Raw genomic sequence first — 12050 nt, forward strand, 5'->3', positions numbered from 1 at the left:
TTTTTCTTTATCGTTGAAAAGGCCTGGTCAGTGTTTTATTCTAAGTTAGATATATTACCCACAGATGTTAAGTTGTTCCTTTGAAGTTGTATGCATCACCAGAAAACCAGCGTAAAAATGTTTTTACATGAAAAAATGAACATCCCTGGGAAACTTTATCTTTTTACTAACTATTTACTAACTTTTTCTGTCCACTAAGATGAGGGGTTTGTAATGTTTATGCCAAGTCTAAGATCCAACAAAGTTCAACGGACCCTCCTCATGAACCCAATAGTTTTTACATATTTTGCTCACACTGACCTTTGACCTGTTACAGATAAAAGAAAAGAGAAACACCAACAGGAAATAAATTGTCCCATTAGTTGTTGTTTTTTTTAAACCTTACAGATTACAACTAATTTCCCTGCTGAAATCAAATCTAAAATTGAAGGAGAACGTCTCTGGTACAACAAACAAAAATCAAAATGCAATCAAACACATGTAACTTTCAGTTTTTTATTTAGTTTGAGGTAAGCAGGAAAAACACTATAAGAAAAAGTGTACCACATACCATGGCAGTTTCTTTCACAGAATATTCTGCATAAACATGAACTACATATTTTTTATTTTTTGCAAGGAAGACAGTTTGAGAGACGAACAGAACACACTGAAACATGTATATACAGGTCAAACCTTGTACAGTATCTTTGAACCAAAAAGTCTACAAAATGTTCATCTTAGTCACTATTTTACTGGGGAAGCTTTGCAAAACATAAACACTGTATTTATGTATGTCTGTGGACTGGTTGCGCAAAACTCATAACTATTGCTGCACTATGCCTTATTAACTACAGATTTATTCAAAGAATCAAGAAATGAAATCCCTCTCAAAATCAGGATGAGACAAAACTAATATTTCTGGTGTCCACGTCTAAACCAAAACCTTTATAGTATGCACTGTTCATCAACTACTCTACTGAGCTGCAGGTTTGAGTCACAAGTAGGTATTTAGGTACCTAATGCAATAGTAAGGAAGGCTGCCAACTATTAAACCTGATGAAGAAGCAATAAAGTGACTGGAGAGTTTCAGTGACCGCTGCAAAGCGTGGTGTGGCATCGCTCCTTTGCCAAACATCTTGTGTAGCAGAGAATGAAGCCCAGGCGTTTGGAGGCAACAGTGGTCTTTGTTTTCACAGATGGAGGATCGGACACAGCCCCTCTCACCACAGGGACGTCTGGTAGTTGAACTTGATCTTCAGGAGATACTTCATGTTTATCTGTGCTACATCATACACAATGTACCTGGAGGAGGAGCGGTTAAGGAAAAAAGAGACTATACAGATAATCTTATCAACACTGGGGGGAAAAAATGTAACTTTCACAAATTAGACATGATAAGAAGTGAACAGAAATAGACGTTCTAGGGTTAGAGATCATTAATTTGATAACTGTGAGTGTCCTGAGGAAATGTGGTTGGTTCAAGATAGTACACTACCACCAAGCACCATACAAAGAGGTGATGTCAGAAAAGATTAGTTATATAATTACAGAAAGATTTTGGTGCCTCAGAGTGGTCTACATCATGATCATGAGGTTAGGAAAGAACTTTCAGTTCTCTTAAAATGAGCTTAGGCCCCCAAAAAGAAAAGTAACATCGGGACTAAATTCACATTTAAAATTAAATTAATGATTGCAACTTCAGCATCAATCAGAGTCAATTTACCCAACAATATCTGCAGGGTAAATTTAGGCCCACTGGGCAAAATTATAATCAAAATCACAGACCAGTAGATAAATATTAAAGGATACTCGTTGTACAGTAGACTTGTGTCGTCGATGTTGGTGTTGGCTCCTTTTCCCAGAGGCACTTGCACCCCGTCTAAGGTGACGGAAGCACCTGGATCGGGAGCAGTTCTACCCAAACCTGGAAGAAGAAAAAAAAGATTTGTTTTTACCAAATGTCCATTCAACACAATGAACAATTTAAACACATGACTAGCAGCTAGTCAGTAAAAAACATGTAAATAATGACACATTACAGTTAAGTTACAGTAACATTCATTAGTGACATTTGCCAAAGTCTTTCTTCTCATTATTATTCAAAATAATAAAGTAAGTGCTATAATTTCACCGATCTGCCATTTATAATAAAATATGGTGTAGAGACACATTCCCCCATCCCTGTTTTGAATTATTAAACAATAACACACCATTACATAATTGTGTGTGTGTGTTACCAGTTTCTCACCTTTAACACTGTGTTTGCCCTTTGGTAATTTTGTTATGTGAGAAGCCTTCTTCAGTTCATGCCTGCAATAAAAGAAAGCAAGACACATTCATTTACAATCAACACCAAAGACATGTCTAATAAAACACACAAGACAAAAGAGGCTGATATACGGCCATTTTTGAAGAACTAGGACAGTCACTTACATGTTGCCGAGGGCGACCTCAGCCAGCAGTATGAGGCCTGTAGGGTCCGACTGGGAGGTGTGACAGTAGTTTGCACTCTTGGACACCATGTCAGCAAAGTACACACCTTTGCCGAACATGTAACCAGTCTAGAGGAAAATGAAGCAAAACCAACTTGAAACATTACAAACATAGCTATTTATGAATGATGTATTGGTTTGTTATTATTAAGGAAAATACAAAGTCATCTTATATCAAAAAAACACGCACCACTGGGGCCTCTGGAGGGGCAATACGAAGACCCTGAGACAAGATACCAGCGTAGTTGGTGGCGCGAGAACCGTGCCACAGCAGCTGGCGATTGTGTAGCTCCTCGAATGGACGGTACCGCTGGCGCTCTCCCTCGCGGACAATTTTGAAGATCTGAAAGACGATAACAAGTTGATGATTTGTGCCTTTCAACACTTACAGCACGTTATTCATGCTTCGCGTCTCGTTTAAACTGTTTGTCTTACTTCTTGCACTTCCAGTGTGTAAGTGTTATGCGTGGCGGCATGGGTGTTCTTGACATATTGGGTAATGATCTCAGCCTCATTTGTGGTCTTGTCGACAACCTGTGAAAAGAACATATCAAATATGTGAGTCTTTCCCACCATCACCCCTTTCTGGCGTGATTATGAAAAAATAAAACATGAGGGTAAAACTACTCACCTCGATCCTGGTTTTGAGTTTCTCATAGTTGATGTCAATGGGATCATTCTCATTATCCTGGGCCCCTCCTCTTAGCAGGCTGTATGCCACTTCAATATCCAACAGGTTGTCCAACATCTGGACTTTAGCCTGGAGAGGATAAATAAATGCACATGTATTTATCATTTCCGGCTTATCAGGGATATGACAGAGAAAAATGTGTAGTATGATGAAGTATCTGTGCCCTCACTTGAATGTAGTCCAGGTTGTTGAGCAGCGGAGGCTTCTTCATGCCAAAATCGTGAGGTATCAGGGTGTAGAAGCGATTGGAGAGATCCAGAATCTGTGACTCTGTTACACTATCAGACACAGCCTGAGGGAAAAAAGAAAAATTGCAAACTTGATGAAAATTATTTTAAAAAGACTCTCAACAGATATAAGTGGTCCAATGACTGGCACAGAAGAATCATTCACAAATCTTTTTGAATTAACGTAAAAAAAAACAAAAAACAAAAAAAAACAAGGGTAACAGCTGGGATGTGTTTTCAGGAGGAGCTGTTACTGACCTGCTGTACTTCAGTGAGGAGAGCATAGGCACTCTGGATCTGCCTCTTGCTCAGCTTTCCAAGTGGCATCTTCTGGAGGTCAATCTGCAAGACAGGAAAGGAAACACAAGATGTAAATACTGTATGTGGGACACATAAAGGAATGATGAAGCTTTAACAACACAGCAGGATAAACCCATCTAAGGTGGCTTCTCTCTCACTTTTGTTTATTCTCCAAACAGTTGAAAGTCTTACCTCAAACTCCACCATGGCCTTCTTCATGCTCTCTACATCAAAGATCATCTTGATCAGGTCCTGGACCGGTTTGGCCAGCTTGGATTTGGTGCCAGCTGAGGCCGTCAGCCTCTTCACTGCCTCCTCATCCTGCCCAGTAACAACAAATAAAAGCTGGTAAGACACAGCAACACATCTGCTGTGGGATATTTGCTTCCCTGATTCCATGTGTCTGTACAAACCTGTCCGTAGTCGATCTCCAGTGGGTAGAACTTATTGGGATATTTGGTGAAGTTGGACGTGCTCCACTCGTTGCCCGTCTTCTCCTTGTACACACACAGGAAGTTGTCCAGGGCCGAGTTCTTGTCATGAAACTTGTCCAGCTTGTTGCCTCCGATGGTGGTGCCCACCCTGCCCCATGACCTGAACACCCAGTATCTGCACACAGATCAGAGAGGCAGTGTGAGAGACATTCAAGTTAGTCTTTGGACAGAGCTGAAGCAGTATAATGGGAGGGGGCTATGTTCAGATACAGCATGTTTCTGTTGCTTCTCTTTCTGAGCTGAATGTTCCTCTCAATAGCCTGTGACCAAATTAAGTGAAATCACCTTTTCTGTACATCATCCTCTAGCAGCTGCAGTTTGTAGTAGGAGTTGGTTCCTCTGACAATGTCCACAAGACCCAGGGTGGCACTGTACATCTTCCCACTCTGTTCTAGTACATGGGCGCTGTTCTCCAGACCTACAGAAAAGACATTAAAAAAAAATCACCACTCACATTCATAAGATAAAAAAGGACATAAATCATTTCTTCAATTGAAGTTATTCATGAGTACCTGAATCTGGATCCACAGCAGCTCCTCCTTTGACTGTGAGTTTCATCTTTTTGGCTTTGCTACCACCTGTACAAGCAATTATTTATAAATATGAATATACACAATGAGCAGAACAGGTCTGTGCTATAACACAAGTCTATTTGAGGCAACTCTTTAAAAAAATTGCAAATCATTTTGGGCATCATTTACCTTCCTCCTCCTTCACTCTCCCTGTGCTCTTGGTGGTTCGTTCCAACGTTCCAGACTTGGAGGCCACAGATGGAGCCTGAGCCTCAGTTTTGACCTCTGCCCCCCAAGGTGAGATGGCGTGCAGGGAGACAAGTTCCTGGAGCGCTTTGCCCGACGACTTGATGTCCGTGAGGAAATCCTCGGAGACCACGCGCACGTTAGCGTCCTTCACCTCCTCCATTTTCTTACTCATCTTCTCTACTTCCTCTGTGAAGACACAAAGACAAAGAATGTGTTAGAAGATAGATAGGAAATGTTAGGTGAATAAATATGTACCTGAGGGCACTTATTGATCTCCCTTTATCGTTACTCACTCTTGGTGCTGAGGCAGAGTGACGCCTTGCTGGCTGTGCCCGTGATCTTTCCACCCAACTCCTCTACAGCTGCTTTCAGGTCATCCTTGTTCTTGGTCAGCTTACCCACACCCAGCAGCTTCATACCAGTCAGAGGTTTGTCTGTTGGATCAAATAACATATGAGCACAACCTTTATTATATAGATACCATTGTATTAATGTATTTAAATGACCACTGTACTGAAGTTTTTTCTGAAATGTAATTATTATATATCAAAGTTAATACATTTTGAGATTTAAGTTCAGACTCACTCCCTAAATTGAATCAAAGAACAAGCTCAGCATACAGAGAGAATATAGAAATCATTATCTGAATATTTTTAGGATATTAACACACTGCTTCAATTTCCGTCTCTCACCTGAAGGTGCTCCCTCCGGCAGTCTCTCTGTCGGGGCACTCGATGCACTCGCCAGTGGTTTGGCTTTGGCTTCTGTCGGGGCTTTGCTGGGAGCCTCCTTGGGGTAAACCCTGTCCTGTCGCTTGAATTTGAATTTTTTAAGGAAGGGAACCTCATTGAATTCCTGAAATGAGATGACAGGGCAGAAATTTGTTAAACATAATTGGAACGGAAGACTTTATATTAATCCTGCTACTTTTTTATTAACTCCTATTTCCTGCATGCTGCCTACGGGCCAAGATGAACGATCTAAGCAGGTAAAGGTTTCCAGAAAAAGAACTTGAGTCAAGAAATGAGGTGACCTACCTTTGGGATGACCCAGTCCTTGCGTGCAGGTGTTGTCGTTTTGAACACACACTTTGTCCAAGCTGAAATGTCCCCTGTACAGTAATAGGCATCGCCCTTGAACACCAGCTGGCCCTTGCACTCTTTACAGGCCTCAAGGGCACCAAAGGACATGCCGTCGGCCAGGCAGTCCACCACCTGTCCATTAAACAACACTTGTCATAAACAATAACAATAACTGTATGTTGGTTATACTAAATGAATGAGTAGTAAACCAAAAAAAACAAAACAGTTAGTTTGCACAGAAAACCTCTCTTACATTTGTCTCTCCAGAGGGAACCTCCTGACTATTTGCAATCAGCAGCTCCTTCATGTCATTGATTGAACAATATTTCCTCAACTTGTCCTTGATTCCCCAAATCAGCTGGCTTTGGTTCTGTGATTGCAAACACCACACAACAGAGCAACACATTAACAACATTACAGTCACTACACAATATGGGCTACATTTCAAAATATGACAGAAAAATGTACCTTCAGCTGCTCTTCCAGTTTCTTCTTCTCATCCTCTTCCTCCTTCTTCTGTTTCTTTGACATGCCGTCCACTTCGTCGGATTTACGTTTCCTGCGAGGGCAGACAAAAGACGGTCAAAATTGTTTTCTTCCAAACTTTGTGTTGTTTCGTCTTTTTTTAATTATTCAACACGGACAAAAAAAAAATAGTAGAAGGTGAAAAGAAAACATCCAAATTAACTTCCTAAATGAGGTCACAGGACGACCGAGATGAGAAACAAACAAGGCTGAATCTGACACCTTCACTCATTAGGCAAATTCATCAGGGCCCCTCCATCAGTTAATGGATGCACAAACACAAGCTGGAACACGTCTCCACAATCCCAGGCGTCGGCACTGATATCATCTACTCTGCCCTGACAAGACAAATCTATTAGCTCCCCGTGAGACCAGTCCCACACCGACATTTCAGTTAATGACCACCGAACGGCACTCGGTCTCCGTCTGATCCTTTAGAGCCCTAAAAAACAGGACAAACAGCCCTTATCTGACAACAAGTGACATCAAGAGGGAGAGAGGGATTTCTATAAAATATTATCTTGCTCAGAGAGGAGTGTTCTTGTGATCCTTAATGTCAGGGCAAGTGGACTTAATCAGTTTCCCTGCTGTCAAGGGAGTGATAATGAAATTCTTAGTTTGTTGAGCAGCCGGGATCACACAAGTGAATATTGGTGAGTATTTTACTTATTTCAAATATTTCATGCGCTTATGTACAAGATTGCTTCAACCTCTGCCCTCAAAGCTTTCCATTTTTTTCTCTCCTTTTTCCTTTGTCCTTTTATTTTGTGTCCTTGTCCTTGGGATTTTGTAGTTTGTATGTTCAATAATGATTTGTATGGACTGCTTGGTAATTTTTAAACCAAATCAAATGAAATAAATTTTTAAAAAAAGTTGAAAAAAAAAAAGTGTGAAGCAGTGAAGATTGATTTCTAACTTGAATCTTATTTCCCCTCCTCAGGATAACTATGGAAAATACGAGTGCACCGTTGATGCTCTACACGTTCCCACAAACGATAAACACATCCCGTCTCTCTTCTTCCCTGCAACCTCTCCAGAACTTTTCATCCACCTCTTCCTCGCCTCCACCAGCTGACGTGCTCATATCCCCAAATGTGGCGTACATGGCGGCTGAGCTCGTCATTGCCTTTCTCTCCACGGTGGGCAATTTACTCGTCTGCGTCGCGGTGGGTATCAACCGCCGGCTGCGCACCGTCACCAACTACTTCCTGGTGTCGCTCGCGGTCGCCGACATCTGCGTGGGCGCCATCGCCATCCCCTGCGCCATCCTGACCGACGTGGGCCTGCCGCGCCACCGCCTCTACCTGTGTCTCCTCATGCTGAGCGTTCTGATCATGTTCACCCAGAGCTCCATCTTCAGCCTGCTGGCGGTGGCCGTCGAGCGCTACGTGGCCATCTTCATGCCCTTTCGGTACCGGGCCCTGATGACCTCTCGCAACGCGCTGCTGGTCATCCTCGCCACGTGGCTGCTGGCCTTCCTTATCGGGCTCGTGCCGCTCATGGGCTGGCACAAGACGCCTCCTGATTCCGGCCACTGCTTCTTTGTTTTTGTGGTGGACATGACCTACATGGTGTATTTCAACTTCTTCGCGTGTGTGTTGGCGCCCCTGGTCATCATGTTCCTCATTTACGCGCAAATCTTCGTCATGGTCAAGTGGCAGGTGAGGCGCATCGCGGCCGAGCAGGGCGGCCGAGGGGAGAGCATGCGGCGCGAGGTGAAGACGGCCACTTCGCTTTTTCTGGTTCTTTTCCTCTTCACCGTCTGCTGGATCCCGCTGCACGTCATCAACTGCTTCCTGCTGCTGTGCCCGCGCTGCCCCGTGCCGCTGGAGCTCCTGCTCGCCGCCATCATCCTGTCGCACGCAAACTCTGCCGTCAACCCGTTCCTGTACGCGTACACGATGACGGCTTTCAGGGACACGTTCAAAGCCATTTTCTTGTGCTGCAGGACAGCGGGAGACAGAGAGGCTTCAAATCGGGGTGGGGATGATGACAGAGAGGGCACCGCCGTGCAAAACGCACACCAGACCTGACCAGGCTGAAGTCTGAATGATAAACTGCGCAACACTCCTCAAATAACTGCTCAACCTGCACAGAAGACTTTAGTCCCACATTGTTTTTTTATCTCACCCTTCAGATTTGACAGCAGGAAGCCTCTTCTTCAGCTCCTCCTTGTCTTCAGCTCGTAGCGCGTTGAAACCCTTGAGCAGGGCAGCGGTGTATTCAGGTTTGAAGGCCAGCTCCTCCCTGCGGCTCACGAAACAAGCTGTGTGGTACCAGCGGTCGATCAGACCCAGCTGGGGCTTCTCTGGGTCCACAGTTTTCTTGGACACACGGATCTGATCCTAGAGGAAAAACCAGAGGAGCAGAGGCTTTAGCGAAGCAGTTTCAAGAGAGATAGCACTTATATAAATGTAATATTTATGTCATTTAGAGTTTTATTTGTTGTAACTCTGTTGTAACTGTCGTCACCTTTTCTATTTTCTGCTCACAGCCTTTGCACGTGCTGCGATTGGACTTGGCATATTCCACCGCAAAGTCATTCAGTGACTTTCCCCCTGCAGCTCCACTCTTCTGGTCCCCTTTTCCTACAGGAAGAAAGTCATGCAATTGTGTTTTTTTTGTCATCCAATGTACACTATGTAATGACAACCTATATATTTCAACATTTCTGAGGATATATAATATTCACAAGATTACTGAAGTTTATAGAGGTTGCAAGAGAGGTTACCGGTATGTGCAATTTGGGTCATGGGCAACAAGGTTAAGGGCTGTAGGGTCTAGTGCAACTGTGAGGCTTTAAACTGTTTGGTTTTTTAAAAATCTATTTTCTTTTCTTGTTATGATCACTGCTGATATGTACTTCTTTTGTTTTATTGTACTTGCGTGTGTATGTTCTTCGTTAAGTCAGTATTCTGTTTCTTAGTGTAATTCCTTGTATTGGTCTTCTATGGTTCTTCTATGTATTTCTCATGTGTCTTTTTTACTATTACAACAAACTGCCTGGGGACTACAGACGGAAATTAGCCATGGCTATAATTTGGCATATTTATGTGTACGTGTTTATGTGTACAATGCCCATTAATATGCGCTGTCCCCAATCTAAATATTTTTTTTTAAGACAAATAAGAAAGACCAGCAGTCAAACCTCTCTAAACAGGATTCAATAACTGTGCATAATGTCTCTATGTAAGCTTTCTACACGGTGTCAGCTCCTCACCAGGTCTGACATAATTTCCATAGACAGTAAGGAGTGTGTGTACACGGCTGTGTGTGGTGTTGTTACATCATTTTACTAATATTTTTTACTGACCTCCTGCAGCTCCGCCACTTTCAATGGCCTTTTTGACCTTCTCCTGGTCTTCCCAGCGAAGGCCAGAGAAGCCAGCGATGTCAGCTGTGGACTGAGCTGCCGCTCGCTGCCAGAAGCAAGAGAAGTGGTGCCAGTGGGGGACCTTCCCATCAAACATGGGGGACTAAAGGGCAAAAAAACAACAACAACAAAACAAACAATATTAATTAATACAATATGTTAAAGGTGAACCAGAGGTGACTCAAGATAAAAAAAACTACATCCCCCTATACCTAAATTTTGTATGATTAATTTATTACTTACTTTTTTAAACACATATGTGTAAAAATGTGTACACAAAAACAAAGTTCCTTATTTAAAAGGAAAGATGCTCCTGAATTAATTATTAAAACCATACTTCTACAGTGTAGCAGCTTATGAGAGGAAGACTGTGGAGAGTCAGATATCTTTAATAAAAACGAGTGATTTGAGGGTGTTGTTATGTTTTCGGTGAACTAAAAATCAATTTCATAGTCATCACGTGTTCTTGTCACTAATAACTTTGCACTAAGATGAGCTTCAGGAATCTGTGGCAGATTTATCTAACATGGTTGAAAGTTGTTTTTTGCAATGCAATGTCATATGAGATAAATTGCACTTCCATGGGGGCTGGGCAGTAAGTATGACAATAGACAGCATTGAGCCCCCACCACAGGAAAGACTGAGGAATACTTAATAACTAACAGATGTGAACTTCTTATTTGATTAATTTATATCTGTGTGAGTACATTCTCTATAAACTAACATAGTTAATTAAAATATGGCCATTCATTAATTTGGAATGAGCATTGAAGTGAAGAAAGTGTCCTGTGCCAGTGCTGACTTCTGATAATCAGACTGACTCATTCTGACTGAAGTGAAGTGATTAAATCCCTGGAGCTGCTCCACTCGCCATGAATAAGGAGACTGGCCGAGAAGCTTCTTTGACATTAGCCTCTTGGTTGATTAATTCCCAGTAGGGGAGCAGCAGCAGCAGCAGCTTTTTTCTCTCTCCAGACTAGTATTGTTGCTGTTGTGTTGCTGATGTTTGTGCATTAAGTTGCAGTCGCAGATATGTAGAATATAACAGATGCATGATGGGGTTTATGAGTAAAAGTTACTTGAGTAAACAGCAGGATGCATTACTGCGATGATGCGACGTCAAGAAAAGGCTCAGTGGCTCTTTGTGAACAAAATTCAATAGACAATGTCAGCCATTTAAATGCTAACGAGGGCCTAACCCACTGAAGGGAAACCATGCTATGAACTGCACGTTCATATTAGCCGGTTAGCTGACTGGTATAAACTATACCCGCACAATAAACTACAGGTTTCAGCGGCAGCACCGTGGAAGTAACGGCGGCTACCGGGGGCAGCTTTCTGCGCATAAAGTGTCTCCACTCGTTGCTGCGTTTACCTGCACCATGATGGCCATCCTCAGCGAGCCTTTAGCTATGTTTTCTTTGCATTTCTTGCACGAAGCGCGGCCGCTTTTGGCGTACTCCGCCGTGTAGAGCTTGTCCTCCTGAGAATCTGCCATGGTTCCTCACGACGAAGACAAAAATTAAGGAGCGGGGGAAGTGAGGAGAACTTTCTATGGATGACAAGGGAAGGGGCAACAACAATCAATGCATGCACGGGCCACGGAGGAGAGCAATCCCGCGTGCCTGCAGGGAGGGCGCTACAAGACAGGAGGTCTCACTTCGATGAGTTTTCCTGAGCGCAAAGCTACAAGCAGCTCTTTTCAAGATAATACAGAAAGTAGCCGTTTACATGAGCTACATTCTGAGTTTGAGTGAACATATGTGTTTTTTTTCCTTCTGATTCTGATATTGTAAAGACTACAGCTCTTTTAATTGGATTGAAATCAAAATATTGTGAAATGTGAAATGTGCAAGAAAAAAAACCCTAAAAAATACTATCAATATCTGATGTATTATCTAGAAATAAGTAAGTCGAATTTAAGGAATATAATAATAAGTAATTAGAATATTATTGGGCTCCAGCCCAAGTGTCCCTGCACAGATAAGTACAAAAATATGAATTGTATTGTAATATGTATGCGTTTATCTATCTTGGCAAAGTTCTTTTGTTTTAAACTCTCAAGTGAGACATCTTTCTTAATAGACGATCTGTGCGCCGGCCGTGGAACACCCGCGCTCCTGGCA

The 12050-nt window shown here is 42.6% G+C and overlaps 2 protein-coding genes across 2 annotated transcripts; one reads left to right on the plus strand and one right to left on the minus strand.

Annotated features, from left to right (window-relative positions):
• Positions 1–596: 596 nt before the first annotated feature.
• parp1 (poly (ADP-ribose) polymerase 1) lies at positions 597–11572 on the minus strand. Its single transcript, XM_085771199.1, has 23 exons — positions 11300–11572; positions 9865–10027; positions 9024–9139; positions 8682–8896; positions 6495–6585; positions 6280–6396; positions 5982–6158; positions 5637–5799; positions 5238–5378; positions 4885–5130; positions 4696–4761; positions 4469–4601; positions 4103–4298; positions 3882–4010; positions 3648–3731; positions 3332–3454; positions 3103–3231; positions 2907–3005; positions 2662–2814; positions 2413–2540; positions 2228–2289; positions 1789–1903; positions 597–1281 (listed from the first exon to the last, which is right to left on the minus strand). Exons 1-23 carry the CDS (start codon positions 11420–11422, stop codon positions 1200–1202), a joined length of 3051 nt encoding a protein of 1016 aa, XP_085627325.1. The 5' UTR covers positions 11423–11572; the 3' UTR covers positions 597–1199.
• Positions 7499–8584, plus strand: adorb1a (adenosine receptor B1a). Its single transcript, XM_085771200.1, has one exon. It carries the CDS (start codon positions 7499–7501, stop codon positions 8582–8584), a length of 1086 nt encoding a protein of 361 aa, XP_085627326.1.
• Positions 11573–12050: the final 478 nt, after the last annotated feature.

The sequence above is a fragment of the Trachurus japonicus genome, chromosome 24 (genome assembly GCF_045865225.1).
Source record: "Trachurus japonicus isolate A0001 chromosome 24, Traja_1.0".
Classification (NCBI taxonomy): domain Eukaryota; kingdom Metazoa; phylum Chordata; class Actinopteri; order Carangiformes; family Carangidae; genus Trachurus; species Trachurus japonicus.

Bases quoted from the DNA above. Each gene is read 5' to 3' on its own strand.
- adorb1a (XM_085771200.1), top strand. From the start codon at position 7,499: ATGGAAAATACGAGTGCACCGTTGATGCTCTACACGTTCCCACAAACG.
- parp1 (XM_085771199.1), bottom strand. From the start codon at position 11,422: ATGGCAGATTCTCAGGAGGACAAGCTCTACACGGCGGAGTACGCCAAA. The intron at 5,131-5,237 runs GTGAGTAACGAT...GTGTCTTCACAG, and splicing joins ACTCTGCCTCAGCACCAAGA to AGGAAGTAGAGAAGATGAGT. The intron at 1,904-2,227 runs GTGAGAAACTGG...TTCTTCTTCCAG, and splicing joins GGGCAAACACAGTGTTAAAG to GTTTGGGTAGAACTGCTCCC.